General features: G+C 46.4%; 1 protein-coding gene across 2 annotated transcripts in view; it reads left to right on the plus strand.

Moving 5' to 3' along the window:
• Positions 1-23,871, plus strand: part of GRIP2 (glutamate receptor interacting protein 2) — a 298,775-nt gene that overhangs the window by 231,017 nt on the left and 43,887 nt on the right. For both annotated transcript variants that reach the window (XM_075432678.1, XM_075432679.1), the window contains exons 2-9: positions 3,196-3,276; positions 6,496-6,631; positions 7,426-7,571; positions 10,393-10,479; positions 10,776-10,851; positions 11,412-11,557; positions 18,824-18,971; positions 19,682-19,851. In XM_075432678.1, the coding sequence (XP_075288793.1) occupies positions 3,196-3,276; positions 6,496-6,631; positions 7,426-7,571; positions 10,393-10,479; positions 10,776-10,851; positions 11,412-11,557; positions 18,824-18,971; positions 19,682-19,851 (990 nt within the window). The remainder of the gene's footprint in view (positions 1-3,195; positions 3,277-6,495; positions 6,632-7,425; positions 7,572-10,392; positions 10,480-10,775; positions 10,852-11,411; positions 11,558-18,823; positions 18,972-19,681; positions 19,852-23,871) is intronic.

Here is a 23,871-nt window from a genome sequence, read left to right on the forward strand (position 1 = left end):
ACCCCAAAAGACCAAACCCCTCCTCAGAAAGAAGTGGCTCTGTTAATACCAGCTTGAGTGGCAGAGCAGGAAATCAGCTGAAAATGAACAAAGAGCCGTGCAGCAGGGATGCTAATGCAAGAAAATGCCAATTCACACGTCGGCAGGCAGCCTGTGACAGCTTCCTTTCCTCTTCAAACATTTTAGCCAGATAATGAGCAAAAAGCCCAAACATTTTTCGCATAATCAACTGAGTTTGGAAGGGAGAAGCAATAGAGGAAGAGCAGGCGCGGTGCTAATTATTTGCTGGCTGATACGGCTGTCAACGAAGCAGCGTGGGACTGTGCGGGGGGTGTGTTGCTAATTGCTGGCAGCGCCTGGAGCTCGGGTCGATGCCCTTGGTCACTTGGCTGGTGGTGGAAGCTGTTGTTAATGCACGGGCAACTCGGCTGCTTGCTGAAATGGGAGCCAAGGCATGTTTGCCAACAGCTATTGGGGTAGGGAGGGTAACCATTAGTGAACTGGGGTTTCATATCAGTATTGATTGGGGTTGCAATGGGGAAAGGAAGCGCAGAAGGGCGCTGATGGCTGTCTGGTCCAGGGTGGTGTGTTCATGTGAAGCAGATGGTTGACTGTTTTACTTTGCCAGCAGATTATGGGGTTGGCTTCAAACCATGTTGTGAGGTTTCCCAGGAATGCAGGGCTCCCGTCTGCGGCAGAACGTTGCTGCCTTAAGCACGTTACCTGGGGTCACCGCTAGAAGAAATGTTCTTGTGTGGAAAGTCGCTGCACACTGGGTGGTTCTCATCATCCTCAGTGCCCTGCCTGACCAAAGACACGTTGATGCTTCAGTGGCATTGAGAGGCTCCAGCCCTGGATGTCCCAGGATATTTTAAAGGAGCCTTTTGCAGACGCTTCTCTTGTACTGAAAAGCAGCCTTATTCTAGGTATCCTGAGCTGCTGTTTTGGGGTTCCTCCTCCGACATGCTCACGCAACTGAGAAGAAATGAAGGAAGGTTGTAGCTGCTGGGCTGAGTGAGGTGGGCAGGGAGCAGTTGGATCTTGTTTTATACTCTCAAACCATCTTTGTTTTCTGACTCTTCAGTTCTGCAAGGCATGGGGTGACAGAGAGAGGGTAAGGCAGGATATCGGGAAAAACTTTCTGAAAAGAGAAATTAAGATGAACATGGCTGTCACCAGTAGCAGAGATTGAAAACTCTGAACCTTTATCACTATTAAACACCTGCTGAAGAGACGGCGTGTGGCTTTGGGGATTTTTTTTAGAAAAAAATTTGATGCTGGAGCTAAATTGTCCCAAGTAACTTCTACTTCTTTCAAGAGTCATTAAGCTCAGATTAATCTTGACCCTGGCCTCTCCGTCACCTGAAGAACCATCGCTATTAAAAATGCAAATTTGCTTTTCAAGTCCTTCTGCTCTTAGAGTTGATTCCGGGCTGTACCAGCACCTATTTGAAATCAATGTTTTTGCCTTTGTGCTCCCTGTAATTCTCTAGACAAGTGCTGCTGCTTTCACTGTCAACATTGAGTAATGCTGCAAGATTTCCATGGTCCGGACAGCGCTGTTTTATCCTACTTGTTCTTGCCTTTATTTTTTGAAAAGAAGAGCTTCGTTTCCCTGTTTCAGAGGTCTGGGATGCTTGGGTATCAAGGTTCAACGTGTTTTGTGAGTAATGGCTTGGCATAGCTTGGTGATGGTCTAGTGCCAAGTGCTAGTTCTTGCTTCATTAGAAATCTTCAGTTAGTGGTGATGGAAAAGCCTTCAAAGTGATGCAGGAGAAAAGTCCAGGGTCTGGATATCTACATTATCCCTTTATGGCCTGCAAAACTAAAGGGTGCTTATTTTTCAGATGAAACTTTTTATGATTGAAAGTGCAGATCTGGGCCAGCCAAAACTTTTCTGCTGAGTTTCGTCACCTTATGAAGTTACTTCAGCTGGCACAACAAGAAATAAAACTAGAAAAAAATGTTGCTTTTTTTGAAGTTAGTTTAGGTGGAACCTTATGTTATTTTACTTTTAAAAAATGCTTAAACCCTTGATCAAAATTCCCCTCCCAGTGGTTAAGTGTAATCCACGTGATTCAATTTACACCATAATTTTTCTGTTTGGGGGCAAAGTGGGCTGCCAGCAAACTGAACATCGGGTTTGACTGCCCTGTGTACAGACCACTGTCTGGAATGGGACTGAATAAAAGTCGCTGTTCCCTTTGCATGCAGCGAGACAAAACCTCTGTAACATGAATATAAGTTACTGAAGGACTGTGGACAGGAATAAATGGATAAGGTTTTCGGTAACCCACATTTATACTATCATGTACAACTTCTAAACCTTCACAGCTATTGAAAAATTGGGACGGGCAATCCAGGAATGTGGTTACTGAGAAGAGGAGTTATTTGATACTACATGGTTACTGGAAATTATTGGTTAATAAAGCGAAAGGTTTTTAGGAAATGCCATAAAAATAGACATTTTAGATGAATGGCAATGAAATCTGTAGAAGCATGCTCCCTTCTCTGCAAATAACCTCTATGCCATATAGGAGTCTTCTAATAGCAGAATACAAAGATATTTAAAAACTTTAAATTTCAGCTTGTGCTGGATGGTGCGTTTACAATGCATAATACTATTTTTTCTTTCCTCTCACTTTTTTTTTTTTTTAAATCACTTAAGAGAAGGTGCTCTCTATGTTGTACAGAGGCTGGAACAGCAGCAGGAAAATGTGACTTTGAAATAATGGGATCTATAAGAATAGGCAATTTCATTCAAGTATAGTGATTTAGTGCCCTGTTAGTGTCCTGATGTATAACTCCATTTCCAAAGACCGTAAGTTTCTTCACAAGCATAATGACAGGCTTAAAACTTGTGAGACTAATGCCACAGCTTTCTCTGTCCTCAGCTGTTCCACATAATTACAGGAGTAAGGGAATTTTGTTCTCTCTTAATGGATTAGCTCCAAGAGGAATAAATCAGATAATGTTATTGCTTTCTTGTTTCTTTCTCTCCCTCCCTAAAGAGCAGGACAGCTCGCACGGCACAGCGCAAAGCCAGGGCTGGTAATGTTTTTTCTTACCTACAGCCTGTGATACGGATGTGATCCTGATTCCCATGTCACCAGGACAAACTTTTTTAAGAGCTCTGGTTGTGTTGTTTGTTGCTTTTGGTACTAATTTCAGCTTCTGTATTTGCTCTGCTCATAGACGATGGCCCTTACTCGAAGGGGAGCAAGGATTCTGGTGGGATGGACTCAGCCCTGGTCTCCAGGAGGCAAAGCATCCCAGGTAAAGGAAGGGGTCAGCTCCCGCTCCAAAGCATCGGGGTATCCATTATAGTTCACCTAGCTACCTCTAAAAATGGGTAACACCCCTCAAAACACCCATTTGGGTGCATCTATCAGCAAGGCTTTTGCTGGAGGGCGGAAATGGATGGTAGTAACTGGTCTCAGTGAGTGGTGCGTTACTGGTGCAATCACAGTCTGGCGTGGAGCTGTTGATGGTGGCTACAGAGAGCTGGGAAAGGACTGGTTTCTGCAGTGGGCTGACACCCACAAAAAGGAAAACAGCAGCAAAGGAGAGAGGGGAAAAAGCACTGCCACATTTGAGCTCACTGGGTGGGGAGGGAGACTGGCAGTGTCTGGCAAGCTTCGTATTTCCCGTGTGACTAAGTTTGTTTTGATATTTAGTCAGTCACAGCAGACTTGTGTGTGAGATAAACCTTCCCGTGCAGAAACACCACCAGGAGCTGAAGAGGGAATAGAGAAACGGTAGTACGTTTGCCTCTGTTGTTGCTGGGCTTTGCCTGCAAGCGGCACGCAAGTAGGTTTGGATGGGCTGCTGTGGACAACCTGTCTCCCTCCTAATAATGCCCAGGGCTTGATTTTGACTTCTGACCATTAATGATGCAGTCACAGGTTTGGTTTATTGTGTTGTAGGAGATGGGTAGGAAATGGGACCCTTTTGCCATTGCTTCATCCTTTGGCAATTTTTCTAGGGGATATTCTGCATCCTATGGGGCTGCTGCAACATGTTGCCACTGTACTGCAGCCCTGATGGAGAGGGGCTCACTCCCTGCTCACGACAGCCAGTATGTCTCAAGGCATCTCAGTGGGGAGGGAAAAATTCAGGTGTGCTCTTCCTGCCCTGGGATGCTTTGAGCAGCAAAATCCAAGCATATATGCCAACAGAAGTAATCCAAGACTACTCTTGTATGGTACTTAAACACTGTGTCTTGAAGGACCAGATCCTGCTTAACCAGCTCATTTTTACATCTGTGTATGTGTGATAGCAGCAGTAGATTTATAGAGCATTGGTCAAAATCCCTTATTGCTTGCCTTGATAGATTGATCTTGGGTGCTGTCCCTTTTTCGGAGCAGTGATTTCTCCTTGAACCCATAACAATGGATAATTGCACTCTGGGAGTTCTCATTTTGAACACTTATCAAGGATCAAAATTAAACCCCATTGAAGAGCTAATAATCTCCCCTTGTGGCACCATCTGTGTTGATCAGTCATGTCTGTGGTTGACAGCAAATTTGCAGGATAGTGCCGGATGGTGTTTCTTCCAGCACGGTGGGGAGCCCCCTCAGAGTTTCTGTCAGCCCCTGGGATCCCAGGCTGGTGAATTGAAAACTAAGTTACTGTAGTTGGCAAGGGATCAAAACTGAGTTTAAAGAGCAGAAGCATTCCGGACCTGACGTTTTACAATGAGCTGCCAGTGCCCAGCAGCACCTACACGCCTTCCAGACTGGTACTAGACTGGAAAGAGGTTCCTCACTTATGTTAATCAAGTGCACAGGTTATTCTTGGAAGTGCTTTACAAAATAGGTAGTGCATGGCAGGACTTGAAGTGAAGTGCAATTTCTGATGTTGTGGTGGCATTACGCGAGGAGCAAAGTGCTAGTGAGGAGGCACCACAGTTTCAAAAGACACCGTGTTTTCTCCCCATGAAAGAGGATGGAGAAGGGAAGCCCCACACCAGCATGGATATTCTGTGTCAGTATGTTATTTGAGAGACTCTGCCTTGTTCTGGAAATTGTGGTGTGCAAGAGGTTTCAAATGTTCCCTCTCCAAATACAGCATCTCATTTAAGCCTGATGGGGTTTGCTGTGCAAACAAACTCCTGGGCCATTTGCAGTGCGGGTTTTAGTCCACAGTTGTGGGACTGCTGTTTGCCGTGTGCTGCCAATGCCCATCACCACCTTCTGCTGCACAGCCTTGGAGAAAGCCGCCATGTGTGAGGGAGACTATTTTCCTCCTGTGAAATTGTGGGAGATTTCAGTACACCAGAGCTAGTGGAGGTGGATGTATCATGTTGTAGATGGATTCTGCAAAAGCTTCTTAGAGGAGGCGCTGGCAAGGCATGAAAGTCATCTGATTTGCCCCAGGGCTAGTCCTCCTTTGAGCAAAGAGTGCGAGTGCCGTCACGTGGATTAATGTGGGGCTGCCTTTTGCCAAGCCCACAGAGCTCTTGGTCTTTCCTTGGGCCAGTGCTGGCTCTCCTGCTAACTTGCTGCCCTTCTCCATGGCAAATCCAGAAGCTGTAATAGTTTAGGGACCCTGTTTTAGTAAAACCCAGACAGAAGCTGTAATGGGATCAAAACTGGCATCAGGTTGGGCTTATATATAGGTGCTGGACAAACAAGAGTCATCTTGGACTACAGGAAGGTAAAACGTACACTGCCTGCAGCAAACAGCGAAGCGATACAGGTGCAGCAGTCATGGGGTGTGCATCCCCTAAACCTGACCCCGCCATATGTATTATGGCTGGCAGTGCATGTGGACCCAGTTATGTTGTAAAAGTGACTTGTGTCTTCAATTCCAGCTGTAGATGAGGTGGGTAATATGGAGGAATTTTGACTTAGACCAGGTGCAGATGGGTGGAGAAACTGCTGTGAATGAATGAAGGTCATGCCTCCCCCTCCTTCCACTGCTGATGGCAGGATCCCACCCCCCCACATTATGTTCTTTATCTCCCAAGTGTACTGATGTCTCATGATATTTTTTTAATCACAGTATTTTAAGATCCACCCTGTTCTGTCCATCCAGGCAGCTACTGCAGGTCCACAGCATCCTTCTACCTGGTAACTGTGACTGCCTGACATGTAGCCCTCCTAACACCCTCCCCACTCTATATCAAATATCATTGCTGAGGCAGTCTCCCTGGACCATTGCTGAGATCCCATCAACCTGGTTTTGAGTCCTTCCACTGCCTCCAGCACCTTGAAACAAAAGGTTTTTATCTCCTCACAAGCCCTCCCTCCTCTGTCTTGTCCTGCTTGGTCTTGCCTGCCAGACCTGCATGCAAATGCTTTCCCTCCACTGCTCTGGGTCCACCAGGACACACTTCTGTTTCACAACTTAAGTAGACTGAAGCTTTCTTCATGCTAATTGTGCAAATCACCCCAGGTCTGCTCTCCCACCACCTGCAGGAAAAAGCTGTCGTTGGGTTTGGGAGGAATGTGCCTTCCACTGAGATGTTTGTCTTTATTCCTGATCTTTCAGAGGAGTTCAGAGGGGTCACTGTCGTGGAGCTGATTAAGAAGGAAGGAAGCACCCTCGGGTTAACCATTTCAGGTGGCACAGACAAAGATGGAAAGCCAAGAGTCTCCAATCTGAGGCCGGGAGGTCTGGCCGCAAGGTGAGAAGTGGAAATGGGCTGCAGAGAGCACAGTAAAACTGGAGAGCAATAGTCGCATGTTCTAGCTACTGAATGAATACAGTTATAATTAACATAGATGGCACCCGACTCCCTTTTTTCAGGTGCCCCAGAATGCAAAGTTGTTGCTTCAGTAAGTAGAATGTCTTCTGGTTTATTTCTCATGCCCTGTGCAATTATGCTCTGAAATTTTGTGTAGGTATATTTGGGATTCTGGGAAATTAGGCAGCCTTGTCAGGAGAGCTGCATGGTACAATACATCTTGATCGAGCTAAGTGGTTTAATATTGTATCTGTTCTGAATACTGAGTAAGTAACGTTATTGACTCCGAGAACGAATCGGAGAAGAAAGGCTCCAAGAAGCAGAGGAAAGGCAGTAGTAATTGAACAATTGTGCAGAAAACAGGCAAAAAGAAAGATGTTTTCTTTTTTCCTGCTGGATTTTTTTTTCAGACAGCTCTTGGTGTGCTTCTTTTTGACTGATTGCTCTACAAGAATGGGAACTGAGCAACAAAAAGAGAGGTTGTGAACACGTAAACTGCAATTGTTGCTGTGTGTACAGATCTGAATGCTTGCCACTGGGAAAGATAGATGGCTTCGATTTTGGCACTTCCCTCTGATAGCAGGCATATGCAATCAGACAGCTAAGATCAGCCCAACGCTGGTGGCTGGTTCAGAAAGTCCTCCAGTTACCAAAGGTTTGCCATGCACGTCCAGGCTGGGCATAGCAGAGACTTCATGCTACCAGTGCTTTTTTTCTTTTTTCTTTATTTGCAGAAGTGACCAGCTGAACGTCGGGGATTACATCAAGTCAGTGAATGGCATTAACCTGACCAAGCTGCGGCACGATGAGATCATAAGCCTGCTGAAAAACGTGGGCGAAAGGGTAGTGCTGGAAGTAGAGTATGAGCTTCCGCCAGCCGGTGGGTGCCTCCCTGATAACCCTACTCTCTTTTCTTGGCTGCTTTTGTCCTGGGGTACAGATGGGCTTGCTCGTGCGTTAGTCATCATGGCCAAGGCAGTATCCAGGGGCATTTTGACGTTCTGCCTTCATCTGCTTGCAGCGCGGCGGTGGCTGTGCAGAGCTGTGTGCAGTCGGAGCCGAGTGCTTTTTCCAGCACAGTGGGTGCCTGTTCGTGCACACCGGCGGGAGATGGCTGATTAGGTCTGTCTTGCCTTGGAGTGACTCAGTAGCACAGGCCAATCTGCCTCCTGATGCTGCTTTGGCTTGTTTTTCTTTTTGCCTTTTGGAGCGTGGCTACGGGAGGCTTTATTCAGTCTTAAGCCTGTATTGCCAGATCCTCTTTTCTGAACTGTGGCAAGTGCTGTTATTCCTCAAGATACTTTGAAATGTTATGTGTTTTCAGAAGGGAAACTGAAGTAATCTGATTTCCAGCTAAGGAGCCCTGGCAGAAGCTGGCAAGCCCAAGTCACATTAACAGGGCTTGTGTCCTGACATGGGAGGCTATGTGCTCTTGCCCTCATTTGTTCTGATTAAAACAAATTCCTCGATACATTTTCTCATCAGAGTCTTTCAATTGTGAAAACGATCTCCCCAGTTATTACTCACCCAGATACCCAGAACAATCAGAGGATGATTGGGCAGAATAGAACAACTAAAAATAAGATGACAGGAAAAACAAAGCTAATGAAATATGAACATTTTGCCCCAGATAGGAAGCTATTTTACACTTCATAGCTTTGCTATAGCTGCTGCCTTTACATTGAAAGTATCAAATATATAAATGAAAAAAATACAGTCTGAATTAGCTGAATCTCTGTCTATCATCCCCCTCTATTCTGCTGTAAACTTTAGTGAGCTTTTGCATACAACTCTGGTGAAACAAACTGTGGCTCAAGTTTTCCACGTTCCCATGTTCATTAGAGATGACAGCTCTTTACCTTTTTCCTTAACTGTGAGCCTGGCTATCAGGAATCTGATAAGCTGTGCTTACCAGCTAAGGAGCTGTGCCAATACCGCACAGCTCAATCGATAGCAGCGATGCAAAATGTCCCCCCCAACCTCTGAATGAGCAGGAAGAGCACACTCAAATAGTGACTTCTCTCCAGTGAGATTATCGATGCTGTTTATGACTAATCCAAATAAACAGGCACTGCAAAATACAGGGAATTGTCAATTGTTGCCTTGCTCCAGTTCATTGTGGGCTTTTATCTGCAGTGGGGGTTTGTTATTGCTGTGTGCACCCATCTCGTTTTCTCTTTCTCTCTCTTTCCTTGGGCAGAAAGCAGAAATACAGTGCAATTCCATTGCTTGTGCTTGTGGGTTTGAATTTTTCTCCCCACTCTGTAATTTCCTGCTTTGGAAGAGATCTTGCAAGTCCAAGTCTAGTTTTCAGGCAACTGTGTCATATCATCTCTTTTATAAATAAACCAAGCCCTACATTAACACTAGCTTAGATTTCCCTGCTCCCCACTGATCTTACGAAAGGCTATTGCAGAACTTCATGCTTGGGTGCTTAGGACAGAAACTGGATAGTTACTGAGCTCATTTGTGAATGCTTTGTACCCTTTTCTTGGTATGTGAGTATCACCCATTAGCTGGAAGCCTTCTTGTGCCCTGAGCTTTTCCCTTCTGGAGTATTTCTAGGCTGCATCTCTGTTAGCAGTCCGTGCACAGCAGCAGGAGCAAAGCGGCTGTGCAGGGGACAGTGTTTTGGGGGTTGGTTTGGCCTCGCTGTAGCCTGGACCTCAGGGCTGCCAGCCTGCAAGGTGGTGCCGTGCCTCTGCTGTACGTCTTCTGGGCTAGTTTAAGGGTTAGGTTAACCGTAAATTGGGTGCAGATTGTGAGCCCTCAGGGTGCTTTGCAGTGAGGACCAGTGTGGTCAGTGAGGACAGTGGGGAGATTCGCTTCAAGAACCCCCTCCCGAGCCAAGGGGAAATGCCAGCGCGGACGTGCCGAGGGCAGCCTTCAGCTCCCATTTGCCAGGTTGAAGTCAAGTTCTTAGTCTGATTTCTGATTAGCCCTGTGGCTATCCATTGCACTGGGTTTGAAGATTAGGAATTGATCTTTTCAGAATAGACTAGGCTGAAATGCCATGTGCTGTTCTGGATGGCGAAGACTGGGAAATTGTCCCATATTCACTGCAGCAGTTCAATAAATAATTAAATAGCGGGGGATGGCAAGGGACAGAAACAGTTTTCTTTCTTTTTCTCTTTACTTTTGGACATTAAATAGTACTGTGTATTTAACATAAAATTACTGAATTGCCCCAAGGATCAGTTTAAAGGATTCACTTAATCTTTTTTTAAAGTCAAAATATGAGAGGTAAGGGAAAAAAACCTCAACCTTTTGCACTGAGGATTTGGGATTTTCATTTTCTTTAAGGTCAGCCAGTGACTTGATTCCTTATGCTGCTGCTGTTATTTTTTAATAAGTTTCCATCCACGGCAGAAGCTTCTGGCTTTTGAGTAATGCTGAACGTATTAAAACCAGCTGATAAACTAGACAGTTTTACTTGAATGTCAGAGTATTAACTGAGACAAATTTGAGGGGAGATGAACAACACTGAGCTGGTGAAATCATCCCAAAACTTGATGGTTGGTTCTGACGAAGGTTCACAAGTCAGGGTCATACTTGTTTTGCCTCCAAACAGGGAAGATACAATAAGGATATGGGTCTGGACTTTCATTTCAATGCCTTTTGGATGAGTTTTGGTGTTATTTTGCAGGGTGGTGTGGAAAATGTTTGTCTGGAGGTAACTGGGTCTTTTTCTTTTCCTTTAGTGCCAGAGAGCAGCGCTGGCATTATTCCCAAGACCATCGAGGTGTCCCTCTACAAGGAAGGGAACAGCTTTGGCTTCGTGCTGAGAGGTTAGTGGCTTCTCCAGTGGGAAAAAAAAAAAAGGGACAGCACTGGCAGAGGTGATTTGACAAGCAGAAAGACGAAAGTTAGAAGATGAATGTCATAAACCTCAGCTGAGAAGTGCAAGTGTGTCCTGGAGAGCATCCCAAGCAGCCTTCAGGGACTGCCGGCTGCCTAATCCAGGGCAGTCTTTTTGCTTTCAGGCTGTGTCAGCTGTTATATGATAAATGTCTCTCCTTTCTCAGCACTCTCTTTCAGACTTTCAAACCTCTGGTGACTTATGGCTTTCCTGGTTTGATTACAGGGGGAGCCCATGAAGACTGGCACAAGTCCAGACCACTGGTGCTTACCTACGTGAGGCCGGGTGGCCCAGCAGACAGGTAATGCTCATGTTGCTCTTCCAGCATTTGTTTTCACAAGACAGACCAGTAGCTTTCACCACGCTCTTGGACTATGTCCTTCTTGTCCTTCTTGCCGGTGGGGTGGAACAACACAGGTGTTGTGGGACCTGTGATGTACAGGAGGATGAGGCCAGTGCTCATAGGCTGACCCATGTGTAGATGTTACAGTTATAAGCAGAAGCTCCTCTTCCAGAGGCAGCCAGTTAATTAACCCTGTGCAGATGACAGCTGATGCTGTGTTAGAAAGCAGGAGGCAGTCTCTCTGTTCTCATGCTGCTAATTTAATACGATGGGCCTGGTACTATAAATAACCTAAACTATTGTCCCAAGAAGTGTTCAATTCCTACAGGGTCAAGGTAATTGACTTTTTATATATATATATATATATATGTGTATGCACAGACATACAAAATATATAAGTATATGAAGTATATATACAAAATATAGATATATATAAATATATATAGAAAATATATCTAAGTATAAATAAATACCTGTACACATACACAAAACCCCCTTTTGCCTGTGGCTTCGTACAGGGAAGGGTCTTTGAAAATTGGGGACAGGCTGCTGAGTGTTGATGGGATCCCTCTGCACAGCATGACCCACGCCGATGCCCTCAACATCCTGCGGCAGTGCAGCCAGGAGGCACTCTTCCAGATCGAGTATGATGTGACCATCATGGGTAAGGCCAAGATGATTGTGGTGGCATTTTCTCTGACTGCCTGGAAAGCATGTGAGACCTAAACACAATAACTGGGATACTTGGTTTCAGTGGAAAAATTGCTGGGCAACGCGCTGCCAACATGGGCGTAGGGGGTAGAGTTCAAAGCCGGCTTAGCTGAATGCATTTGAAATGCCCTTGTCCAATGATGTGTCTCAATGGGAATGATGACTGATTTTAGAGGAGGGGAAAAAAGGGGATTTTCTGATGTAGGCAAAGAGGGCACAGGAGAAGTCGGACTTTCAGGGGGCTGGAGCACTCTGCCTGCACTGCAAATACCGCTGTTAAATGTGTGCAGGGGAGTGAGCTGCAAGCAGGCAGAGATGTGATGTGGCTGTGGCTTCAGTTCTGAATTTTGACCCCGCTTAGTTCTGGAGCTATTCCCTTTCTTAGAAACGTTAGTTCAGATCTACTTCTGAAATAAATGAGGAGTTATCAACTGATTGACCTCAAATAAGACTGAATTTACTGGAGGGCAGAGGATGGGTATTTCTAAAAAGTGTTCTGCACAGTAGATAATAAGTTTGAGTGTTTGAAGGGCTGGTGTGTTGTTTTTTTTTTCCATTTGATTTTCAGTTTCAAGCCCTGGGAAAGCATTTATTATTAGCTACTGTAAAGTCATTTTGAGCTGGCTTTGTGAGACACAGCTGTTACTGCAGGGAGCATCGTTAATGAGTTTAAGGTTACCACACAATCCAAAGTTGTGTTGGTTCTGGAAGCTCGTTCAGCTGTGCGTTAGATTTTGATGTTGCATATGCCTCCAGAGGGGTTTCTACCTCCACTGGAGCCACAAGTTGGACTAAGTTGTAGTCTTTTCCACAAATCTCTCAAACAGTCCAGCACATCTGAGCCTAGGATCCAGTGAGCAATAGGAGTCTGTGATATCAGGTTGTTTTCTGATTTGTCAGTGAGTAGGGGAATAAAAAGGATCTGCAGCTGAGAGAGTTTGATACCACACCACTCAAAGGAAAGAGAGCTGAGAACGCCAGAACTCGCTCCATGCAATGTGCAGGATAAGGGAGCTCCTCGTGCCAGCCCTGAGAGCTTTCTGCTTCCTTTTGAGTCTCCTTCCCCCAGGCCTTCCCCTCCCTTTCAGCAGAGACTCCACAAGTGTGGACGTACCAGGTCTCCCTTGGGGGAGGAGGCTGCCGGGACCTGGGCAGCCGTGTGCCACACAGACACGTGCTCTGCTGGGAGAGCTGGAAGGAAAACCTGATGCCTCGGCAGCTGCCTGCACGCTGCCTGGCTTCTGCCATGCTACAGGAGCAGCTTCTCTTTAGAGGTCGGCTGGTATTCATGAAAAAGAGGAAATGCGTAAATTATGGAAAACAGAAACTACCCAAACCCTGTTTTCTGCCTTTCTGTACGATGTGACTTGTGGTCACTCTGCAGCGGTCAGTAAGGGATGTCCATTCCTCTCCTCGCAGGCTGGCTGGGCTGGCAGCCCTGCCCGGGGAGGGGGCAGGCAGAGTTAAGGAGGGATTTTGCACAGAGCTGTCAAGTCTGAACATCAGCAAACAATTAATGGTGCGTGGGAAATGGGCTTTTTTTTCAGTTGTGTTGTTTGTACGGTCCCCTGGTGCCTATGTTGCAGAAAGCTGATTGTTTTAAAACCTGACTTGGAGCAAAAATAGCCATGAAAGTGTCTTGGTATTTCTTCTTGAGTGACTCTCCCACCTAAAACTGTTAGGGTTGAGTGAACGCAGAGCGACGGCAGGGTTTTATGCAGTGTTTCTCCATCTTCTGTTGCTGTAGCAGGGACCATGGCCAGATACTTCCCAAGATGTAAAACCAGACCCTTTCTTAGATAATTTCTGCATAGAGAGTGCTTCTCCCCAACTCTGTAAAGGGATATACTTGTCCTGCTTTCTTTTAAGGCAAGATGATGCATAATGTGTAGCTTAAAACAATCTCTGCAGACAGTGTTGCCAGGCAAGAGCTCATAACTGCAACGGGAGATGAGTGCTGCATTGTCCCCAAATCACAACTATTACAGACATTCTCTTCACCAGCCACAGGAAGATGATGAGGGAAGGGAAGAGCCGGTGCTGGAAGCAGTATGGGGATGTTATTAGTCTGATGGGAGCACTCTTAATTCCCAGTTTGAAAACTTGCTGGGGGACACGTGGCCACACAGCTCATTTGATTCATTCTAAGAGCTGAGGACACCACCATGAAGTGGTGCTTGGCCTGTTCATCCTTGGGGAAAATAGAGGTTTGTACATCACGCTTGCTGTAAGCTGCAGCCATGCGCACTGGGGTGGTGTGGGCTGACCCTCGAGGAGGGAAAGTTGTTTTTTCCGCATCTGTCCTTGGTGAGAGACCAAGGCTGCTGCGGGGGAGTGTTGAGTCACGGCGTTCCCCAGCTGGCTGTGTGGTTTCCCAGCTAAAATTATGCACTGAGGACAAGCTGCATGGGGCCAGCCCCGCTCTCGATGTGAGGGACGCCGTAGCTGCTGCCATCGCCACCGAGCATCCCCCGGTTGTCGGGCTTTCACCGGGGAGGCCAGCGTAGGATGGGGCCACGGTAGGCTTTTAGTCAAATTGGCTGAGATTTCTTAATGTCACTGAAGGAATTATATTATTCTGCCATTTCCATTTACAAGGAGCGCAAACAGGGCGTGCACCTCCCTTTGGCATTGGGAAAATCTCTGCCCTTTGTCAGGTAAACGTTGCAATAAACAGATGCTTTCCTGTGGTGACACTCTCTCTTATGGGCCTTTAAAAAAAGAGGGGGGGGGGGGTGGTAAAAAAAACAACAGATAAACTGATCAGCCAGAAACCGGTGGCATTTGAACAGTTACTCTGTAACTAAACTGTGTGCGCCATGATAGGAGGCACTGGGCTGCAGGCCCTTGGGGTTGACTCATGGAGGGGGGAAGCCCTCTGCCAGAGATGACGAAGGAGAAAAGCAATTTGCTGTGTCCTTCTACTCCTCTTCCCTTTCCCCTGGCTGCCCCTCTGCCCATTCATTTTTAGGCTGAAGATTTTTAGGCCTGCGGGGCTCTCCTGCTGATGGAGTGGAGGGGCTGGTAGTGTCCCACAAACGGGCGACTGGCGTCTGCTGAGTGGTGGCAGGGGGTAGGGCCTGAAGAAGGGCGCATGATGTCAAATGCCTTCATGTGCCCGTGAAGCCGGAGGGATTACGAGCTGCTGGGCTGTGTCAGGAAGGGGGCAGCTTGCTGGTTTGATTCTTCTAGGAGATTTTGTGTTTTAGGTTTTTTTTTTTTTGCATTTGCAACACAGGTGCCTTCTCCTTCCCCATCTCCCCTTCTTTCTCCTTCCTCTCCCTCAAAGTGCATTACAGCAGGGAAAAAATCATCCCTACATGCACACCTCACTTATTCCCCGGGTAAGTGCTCGTAATGCTTTCCAGCCTGGTTACAACAGCCATCTCTCCTCAGGGAGGTGAGCAAAGCCAGGTGAGGCTCAAGGAAAACTAGTGCAAGAAGGAAAAAAAAAAACCCCACAGTATTTCCTCCAAAATAGGTGCTGAAAGATCTTTTAGAAAACACGTGCTGACCCCCAGCTTCGAGGGGTGAGGTAACCAGCTCTCCCGTACCTTGGGCACTGGGGTGTGTGACTACCTGGAGCAGACTGTTTCCCTTGTATCCATCACGATATTGGTGACTACCCCTCAAGTTTATGGGTGTGAGAAGGTTTTGCACAGCCCTTTGTGTTCTCCTGGGGTCAGCCAGGTGGACAGAGTGATGGGATTTGCTGTACTTGAGCAAGTTTTGGTAGGCTTTCTTTATTCTCTTTTGATGGAGAAGGTTAGAAGGCTGATTAGACCTATAATCTGTCTGCTCAGCCTGGTGGCTGCTCAGTTTCCACCTGAACATTTTGAAATTGCTGGAATACGGGTTCAGAAGGAAAGGCAGATGTTGACTGATTCAGGCCAGAGCTTCTGATACTGAACTTTAACAGGGTCCTATCCAATTCATTTATCCTATTCACTTAGTCAATGCCACCTAAAAAGAGCAGATATCTTCAAAAGGGTGGAGAGCTTAAGGGTTTATTTTGTTACTAAAACTATTGTTTCTGGAGATGGATGAAGATGGCATGTGTGCTTTCCCCCCAGCAACGTCAGGAGATGTAACATTATTCACCCAGCTAGGGCGAATGGGTCTTCTGGACCCTGTCTGACTATCCACTAAACAAGCAAGTGTGAGGACAAGTTATGGGACAGCTGTGCCTCAGTTTCCCAATCTGTAAAATGGTTCCATCCTTCTCTGGGAAGCACAATCCATTGCTTGCAAAACAATTTCAAACCCTTACATGAAAATCTGCACAGCCATGCAAGGCAGCATACGCACATGTGGTTCTTCTGTTCCTTGGTAACAAAACCCTAGAGAAATGATGTAAGCTGCTGTGTTCATATCAAACTCTGTGTCACTGGCCTCAGTAATGCTTGTTCTGCAGTGATGAGATTTTTGGCCCTCAGTACATGCTGAGCAGCTTTTCATTTGAATATCTTGTGAATGCTGAGCCTCCAGAACAACTGCTTAGAGTCTTTTGGCTTGCGAGAACGGATTTTGCTTTAAGTGAGGTGAGTTTTGCTGTGAAATGCAGGGGAGCCATGGATGCCTTTTCCACAGATGCTGGGTGAGGTTGCAGCCACGCATGGTGGTGCAGAAACAACTTGTGGTGCCAAAGCAGCAAAACCAATTGACTCCCTACAGTAAGATAATTGCATGGCCGGCCCTGGCCTCTCTGTGTTTCTTTTTAAATTAGCTTGGGTGTAATAGCTCCACGTTAATCACGCCTCACAACTATTTCTAAATTGCAGACTCCTGACCTTTGATTTGAGCCAAATCTTTCCCTAGAATAATTAATAGAGGCTTGGCTGGTATTTCCCCAACAAATGCCTCTATAAAATGGATTTGGAGCAATTTTTATCTATGCCACTGGAGATGAAAATTAAAAGGGATGGTGGGGTGGCCCGTGCTGTGTGTGGTGGTAGGAGGGACCGTGGGCTGGAGGCAGGACTGTGATTTCACAGAATCACAGAATGGTAGGGGTTGGAAGGGACCTCTGTGAGTCATCTAGTCCAACCCTCCTGCCGAAGCAGGGTCACCTACAGCAGGCTGCACAGGACCCTGTCCAGGCGGGTCTTGAATATCTCCAGAGAAGGAGATTCCACCACCTCCCTGGGCAGCCTGTTCCAGGGCTCCGTCACCCTCAGAGGGAAGAAATTCTTCCTCATGTTCAGGCTGGAACTTCCTATGCTTCAGTTTGTGCCCGTTGCCCCTTGTCCTGTCGCTGGGCACTACTGAAAAGAGTTTGGCCCCATCCTCCTGACACCCACACTTCAGATATTTGTAAGCTTATATTAGGTCCCCTCGCAGCCTTCTCTTCTTCAGTCTGAACAAGCCCAGCTCCCTCAGCCTCTCCTCGTAGGAGAGATGTTCCAGTCCCCTCACCATCCTCGTAGCCCTACGAGGGCTTTCCTACAGTCTTATTGGTAACCTGGGTCCTGGCATGGGAGAAGGTACATACCCAAAGCTCTCGCTTCTCACCATTGTGCTGAGACCTCCCTGGGAAACACTTGGCAAAGCCAAGAAGCTTGCATGCTGAGTAAAACTGAGAGGAGCAGGTATTTTACTTGCAAAGAAAGCTCTACCACTCCAGCAAGCTTTTTTCATCATTTTTTTTCCTATCTCCTTCCCTTCAGCTGGAGGAATGCAGCTCTGTGTCTGTGTCTGAGGATGTGTGTTGGACACGCGCGGGCTGCAAAAACAACACAGGGCTGGTGTTAGCTGTTGGAAGAAATTCTCAGTCTCTTGGTGCTTCCTTTGCTATCGAAGGCTTAAGGGCACCTTCTGCAGGCTTTAGCTGGGTGCTTTGTGTGTCTTTTGATTGGACTGGGGCTGTGCTTTTTGCCAGAGCTTGCAGGTCTCCCCAGTGGTCCTTTTCAACAGAGAATAAGCAGTGTTTTATTTGAAGCCTTGCATAAGCTTTAACAGGGCTCCTTCCTCCCCCAGGAAAAAGGGCACTGCGAGTAGACCAGAGCCCAGACCTCTCTGGCTGATCCCCAGGGGAAACTTCCAAGGGAAATTTCTGTCTCCGGAGACTCAGCATCTTCAACAAATCTCGGGAAAGACCTCGCTGAGGCTTAGCTTCTGAGAGCTGCATTAATGCTTCTGTTTATTAGAGAGCAAGAATGAGCCATGCATCAAATTCTGGAGCCAAGTAGCATCAGCATTTTTAACGGAGCATACCTTTGGAAGAGAAAAGCCTTGCTATAAATAATTAAGGGCTGAGGAGGCATCAAGCTCTCAGATGGCCTTTCCTTTGAAGTGGATGGCTGGGTTTCCACAGAGTGCTTGGGGGGGTGGGGGGTGTCAAACTACACATGGGGTGCTGGTTGTGGGATGTCTGGTGGTGATAACACGTTTGTGAATCCAGCCTCTTTATGATGGCTTTAGGTAATCTGGAAGCAAATGGGTGTAATAGAGGTGGAGGGAATTTCTGTCTAATCAGCCAGAGACACAGGCATTTTTTTCCTCCCCCTTCTTCAGAAGAGATGAATGGGGATGGTGCAGGCTTATGCTAGCAGGTGCAATTTCGTAGGAGTTTCGTAGTCTCACTTACAACATCTATGAAGCTTATTGCAGAAATGCATCTTTTAATCATGAGTTACCCCTGTATTGTCTGATGGGAGAGAGGAGGCTTTTGTAAGCATGCGGGTAGGCAGCGCTGTATCTCTGCTTCCACTGGCAATATTCTGAAGCTGGTGCTGAAGCACACAGGATTTGACTGACTTGTGTGCTGGTCATCAGTGCACAAGACTTCCAAGTACTTCAGAAAGTGGGATCCTGTTTCCTTGTGCCTTTTTGTTTGTTTGGGAAGAAGCCTGGAACAGTGATGTCCTTCTGATCTTCCTTTTTTGTGCTTTTAGTACTGTTGATGTGACTGCTGCACAGCCTTTGAGCAGTCTCTTCATCAATCTTGCTATGTAACCCCAAGAAAAGAGGCAGGGGAGTTGTTTCCAAGTGAATTGTCATAATATCTCTTCACTTCATCATCACACGTATTTTGTGCAGAAGTAATTTTGCTTCTTGAGTTTACTTCTTTGTTAAGTTACCACGTGATACAGACTGTGGGATGTCCAAACTACAGGTTTGCTGATACACATGGCAAGTCAGCACTACTGGCCAACCCCCTGTATTTAGAAATGGAAAAGGCTGTATGAGAAGTGTCTTCAGATTCTCTCTTGTTTTGCAGATACTGTAGCAAATGCTTCCGGTCCTTTACTAGTTGAAATAGCAAAGTCTCCGGGGTCTACGCTAGGAATCACACTGATGACAAGCACGCACCGGAACAAGCAGGTTATTGTCATCGATAAGATCAAGCCGGCCAGCGTGGTGGACAGGTACAGACCTGAACAGGCTGCTCCTAGCTCTGCTTTTCCTTGCTCTGCTGCTTTTTTGTCCCCTTGTTAGTTATATACCGTTCCTTCCTGCTTTGTCTTGAAATGGCCATGCCCACATGTTCTTAGCACTAAGTGTGCTAAAAATATCTGACCCAACACCAGTGGACACTCCTCACCAGGAATGAATGTAACTCAGTCCATGCGAAAGCTGAGCTCTGTTTTAAGAATCTTAGATCCGGCTGCCCTGGAGCTGTGGAATGGCTAAAACCTATTCTGGAAACTTCTGGGTAGAGCCTTTTCCTGATGGGTAAGTCAGCTAGTCGCCATCTACATGGGGACGCAGAAAGACAGACTGTTACGCAGCCCTGGCTGCGGTTAGTCATGTCGCTGAGCTGAACTGCTGGCTCGTAGGACTTAACTACACGGCTGGGTGGGCCCTCAGCCATCCACACTAGCTATGAGTGGGCAGTATTAAAAACTGAAAAGATCTTTCCCAAGCCACCAGCAGCACTGACTCAAGCATGAACCATCTTAGCTGGTATTTTGGGCAACACTTGAACCTAAGGTTCAAATCGGAAGTAAAAAAATGATATATGAAAAACAATTCATGTAATAATTCAAAGTTGGATTGTGTATGTGTCTGCTCCCAACTGTAAGGACATAGATTTTGGCCATGTGCATAATTACCTCTCTTGCTGTTTCCTTTGCAGATGTGGCGCATTGCATGTTGGTGACCATATTCTCTCCATTGATGGCACGAGCACAGAGCACTGCTCCTTATTAGAGGCAACTCAGCTTTTAGCTGCCACTTCAGAAAACGTCAAACTAGAGATATTACCTGTTCATCAAAGCAGGCTGCCTTTGAAGCCTCCAGAAACAGGTCTGTCCTCTGTGCAAACACTGTTGGTCGCCCTCAAAATTCACTTGAGGTCTCTACTGGGGTTCCTGCTGCTTTTGAATGCTGGCAACAGGCTCCAGAGACATCTGTGGAGGGGGGAAGGAAAAAAAAAAAAAGACATTTTGATGAAATGCATGTGATTAGATAATGTTCTTCAAGGATGTGAATGGGAAAAAAGGTAACATCTGTGCTTGAATGGGGACACTGGAGTTGGGAATCCCAGGGTTTTGCAGTGCTGAGTGCTTTGCAAGCTGCTTCTTTAGTACCTCAGATAAGAGACTTTAATGGAGAGGGAGGAGAACAACCTTGGTGCTGGCAAATGTATTTCCAAGCTCAGTTTTCATTTGCTGATGCCTGGTAAGGCTTTGTAAAGGACATGTCAGTAGCTAGGCAAGGTGCTGCTGGACTTCCTTAGGAAACAAAGCTGTAACATAAGTGTTCATCTTCCAGACCAGCCTGTTTGAACAGCAGCTGTGTCTGAGCAGCCAGGGGTAGAGTGAATGCATCCATAGCTACTGCTTTCCACCACCCCCACCAAAGAAATAGTGGGGAAAAAAAATTCTGGCTCCAGTGAAATCAAGCCCCAAATGCCTGTAAACATCATTAGGAATTCACCCTGGTGAGCATCCTTATTGCTCACCTTTAGTTTCTCTTTCCACGTGAAAGGCTGACTCAGGCTCTCATATAAACTACATTGTGAACAGACCCTTAGTACTAGTAGATTTGTTGCAACTCCTGCCTACAGTTTTGTCGGTGGTCTTGTAATTCAGGTGTTTCAGGCACGACTCTTCAGTACCAGCCCCTTCTGCAACCATTTTCAATCACCTGTCTCTCAGGGACATGCATTTTAATAGTATTGGTGCACAGTAGCCCTGGGCACAGCTCTTCTTTCCATTCTTCTAGGGTGGTTTGGCGAAAGGAGGAAAATATCTGTGTTGTCTTCTTTAACGTGACGCAGAGAAACATAAAATCTAATAACATCTCCATGTCTAGAAATAAATCTCTTACATGTCCAGTTCAATTTGTGCAGAATTAAAGCAGTTTAACAAAGAGGATGGATGACTTGACCTTTGTGCCAAAGAAAAAATGGAAAGCTATAATCCTTTTTCAATGGCTGTTAAAATGAACTGTTCTCCTCCTTCCATTAGTGCTCCAGTCCTAATCTTCTTTCAGAATCACAGAATCACAGAATAGTAGGGGTTGGAAGGGACCTCTGTGGGTCATCTAGTCCAACCCCCCTGCCGAAGCAGGGTCACCTACAGTAGTAGGCTGCACAGGATCTTGTCCAGGCGGGTCTTGAATATCTCCAGAGAAGGAGACTCCACAGAATATATGCATTTAGCAGCAGCTGAGAAGGGGGATCTGAGGAAGGACAGATCAGTGTGCTCAGCACCTTTTTACCCAAACCTCCATACATCAGATCAATTTGCTGTGGCAGAAATACAGAACACAAACTTGGGAGAATAATTGCAACAAATGAATATGAAAAATAAGGGACATAACAATTGTTCCAGCTTTTGATTAAACTCTTTAACACATGGGGGATTATAGGGAAGGATGCTGTTCATCCGTATGGCTATTAGGAGGCGGAGGTGTGTGGTTGGAGACCAGTGCTTGGGCTTGGACCATCACCAGTGCTGACGGAGATGGGAAAGGGAGGTGGTGGGGATAGGAAGGGGAGCACTTTGGGTGAAAGGAGCAGCTCACAAAGCAGTGCTCCTCAGTGGTGTAACCAGCCACAGCACCATGCAGCCCATGGTGAGTAGCTGAGGAAACGCACTGCAGTTGACCAACTGCGTTTGAACCTGGGAGAGACGCTGCCTTCTGCTCCAGATGCCGAGTGCCAACTCCACAGGCTGATTTTTCTGTGTTTGGGGAAACAAACAGGCACAGTAAGGAAAAATGGGCCATGCAAAAGCAAACTGTCGTGGTTGGCAGGAAAGCGAAGACTGGGGAAAGCAGCCGAGGAGAAGAGACTCTGCAGGCACGTCCCTGCTCAGCACTTGCATTACTGGGTCCTTCTAGCGTGTGCCTGCATGGGGCTTGTCATTATATTTTTTAAACGTGGCTTCTCATGCAATCAGAATCCAGTTATTGAGGAAGTGGAAAGGGATCTGCAGCCACAGCTGCCACATAAAATATGGTCTAATGCTGAAGCACAGGATTTGTCAAACTGAGTTTGCTTCTCCGTGACTCTGGGGGCTTTTGGAGAGCTTGTGGGAGGATTATGCCCAGCTCACAAGATCAACGGGAGCGGATGGAGCCCAGAAGCAGTACTGGGATGGATGGGTTTCCTCAGGCAGGGATGATGTGTGAAAGCTTGGGGAAGGCTGTTGTACATTTTTATTATAGAATTGTCCAAAATCTCTTCCCCAGTGCACTGACAGCAGAGTTTCAAAGGCACTTTTTGCTGTTGTCAGATAGGAGCTAAGAATTTATAGACAAATGGGAGAGTTTTAATTACTGTAAATGGATTAAATGATTTTGTATATATGCCCATAAGCTCTGCCCCTCATGTTCAAAGTGTTTAATTTTATTAAGAACTTTCCTTTTTGTCTAGATACAGCTACATTTATTATTTTGATTTTTGTTGTTAAAAGCTGCTTGGCTCTGAATTTACTTTTGAATCCACAAAATAGAAACCCCAGTGTATTGTTTTTTACTGTATTTTTTAAGAGCTTGATAGATGAAGTGCTAAACTCACTCAATGTTTAGCAAAGATGAAATATAATTGCTATATTGGTTGGAAAACCTGACCTAAATGATTTGATGCCTGTGAAGCATGCACACAAAATGGATTTCTGCTGTTAAAGGCAATAACAGATGACCTTTAGATGAGATCTCTGGGTGGACTCACTAAATAAACAGAGTCCCTGTGCCAGGTTTGCATCCTCAGAAAGCTCTGGTAGTACCAGTGCTGGCAGTGTTTCTGCCTTCTTGGAGGACACAGAGCCTGGAGGAGATCTCATCCTGGAAAGGCGGTTGCCAGTCAGTGCAAGTGGTTGTGAGGTTAAGAGATCTGGGATAACTCGTGGCTACAGTGATGCTCCGCTGTGGGATGCCATTCATGCTTAGCTGAATAAAAGAGATGCTTGCAGTCTTGTTTGTTAGCCAGCAATTCCTCTCAGAAGAAGATAAATGTAGACAGCATGGTGCAGAGATTCGAGAGAGAAACCCCAGTGCTGTTGGGCAAGCAAAACTAAATTGACCCTGTGCTACCTAGGGGCAAAAGGAGCATCAGTGAGAACAGACAAGGGATCTGTGGCTGGGGACGTGTTTGAGGCACTTCAGAGGAGACTTGAGGCATCAGGACCTGATGTTGCAAACCCACAGTTCTTGGGACAAAGGATTTCCAGATGATGGATGTCATGCTGCAACAGATTTCTGCGAACATGCTGGGCTGGGGTTGGGGTTGAAGCTAAAGCAGTTATGTGCCCTTGAATAGAATCTGCCATGTTGGTGCCATGTTTTAATTTACAGTTTGTCACAGCATTGGCATCTCTTCCTGTGTTGGTGGCCCTCTGTAATTGCCTTTAAGCAGTGGCGTATAAAATTCCTTTTCTCCTGGTGAGCTGAATGAAGCCCTGTGCTACTCCTTTCTTTGTTCCATATGTTCACCTGTGATGGATTCCCAGCCAAGAGCAGCTGCTAAACAACCACACGCTGAAGCCAAGCAAAGTGCTCAAAGCAGTCCTTGGCATGTGTGGAAGGTGTTGTGCCTTGTCCCTGGGAGGGCAGCTCTGGCAGTAAGGTGGGAAACAGCACAAGCAGGTTTCCCCGGTGCTGTCAGGTAATGCTGATGGCCTCTGCAGGAAACTTATGTCTGGAGGGAGCTTCTGCACGTCACACAACCAACTGCAAATGGTAATGACATCTGTGTGCTGCCAGCATGGCTTAGTCAGGCCAGTGGCTCAGGATATGGAGATTTTTATGGGAAGGGGGTGGATATCTGCCACTTTGCATGAAGTGTCATGAGGTTACATGGGGATGCGTTTTTGCTGC

This window comes from Opisthocomus hoazin, chromosome 11, assembly GCF_030867145.1.
Source record: "Opisthocomus hoazin isolate bOpiHoa1 chromosome 11, bOpiHoa1.hap1, whole genome shotgun sequence".
NCBI lineage: Eukaryota > Metazoa > Chordata > Aves > Opisthocomiformes > Opisthocomidae > Opisthocomus > Opisthocomus hoazin.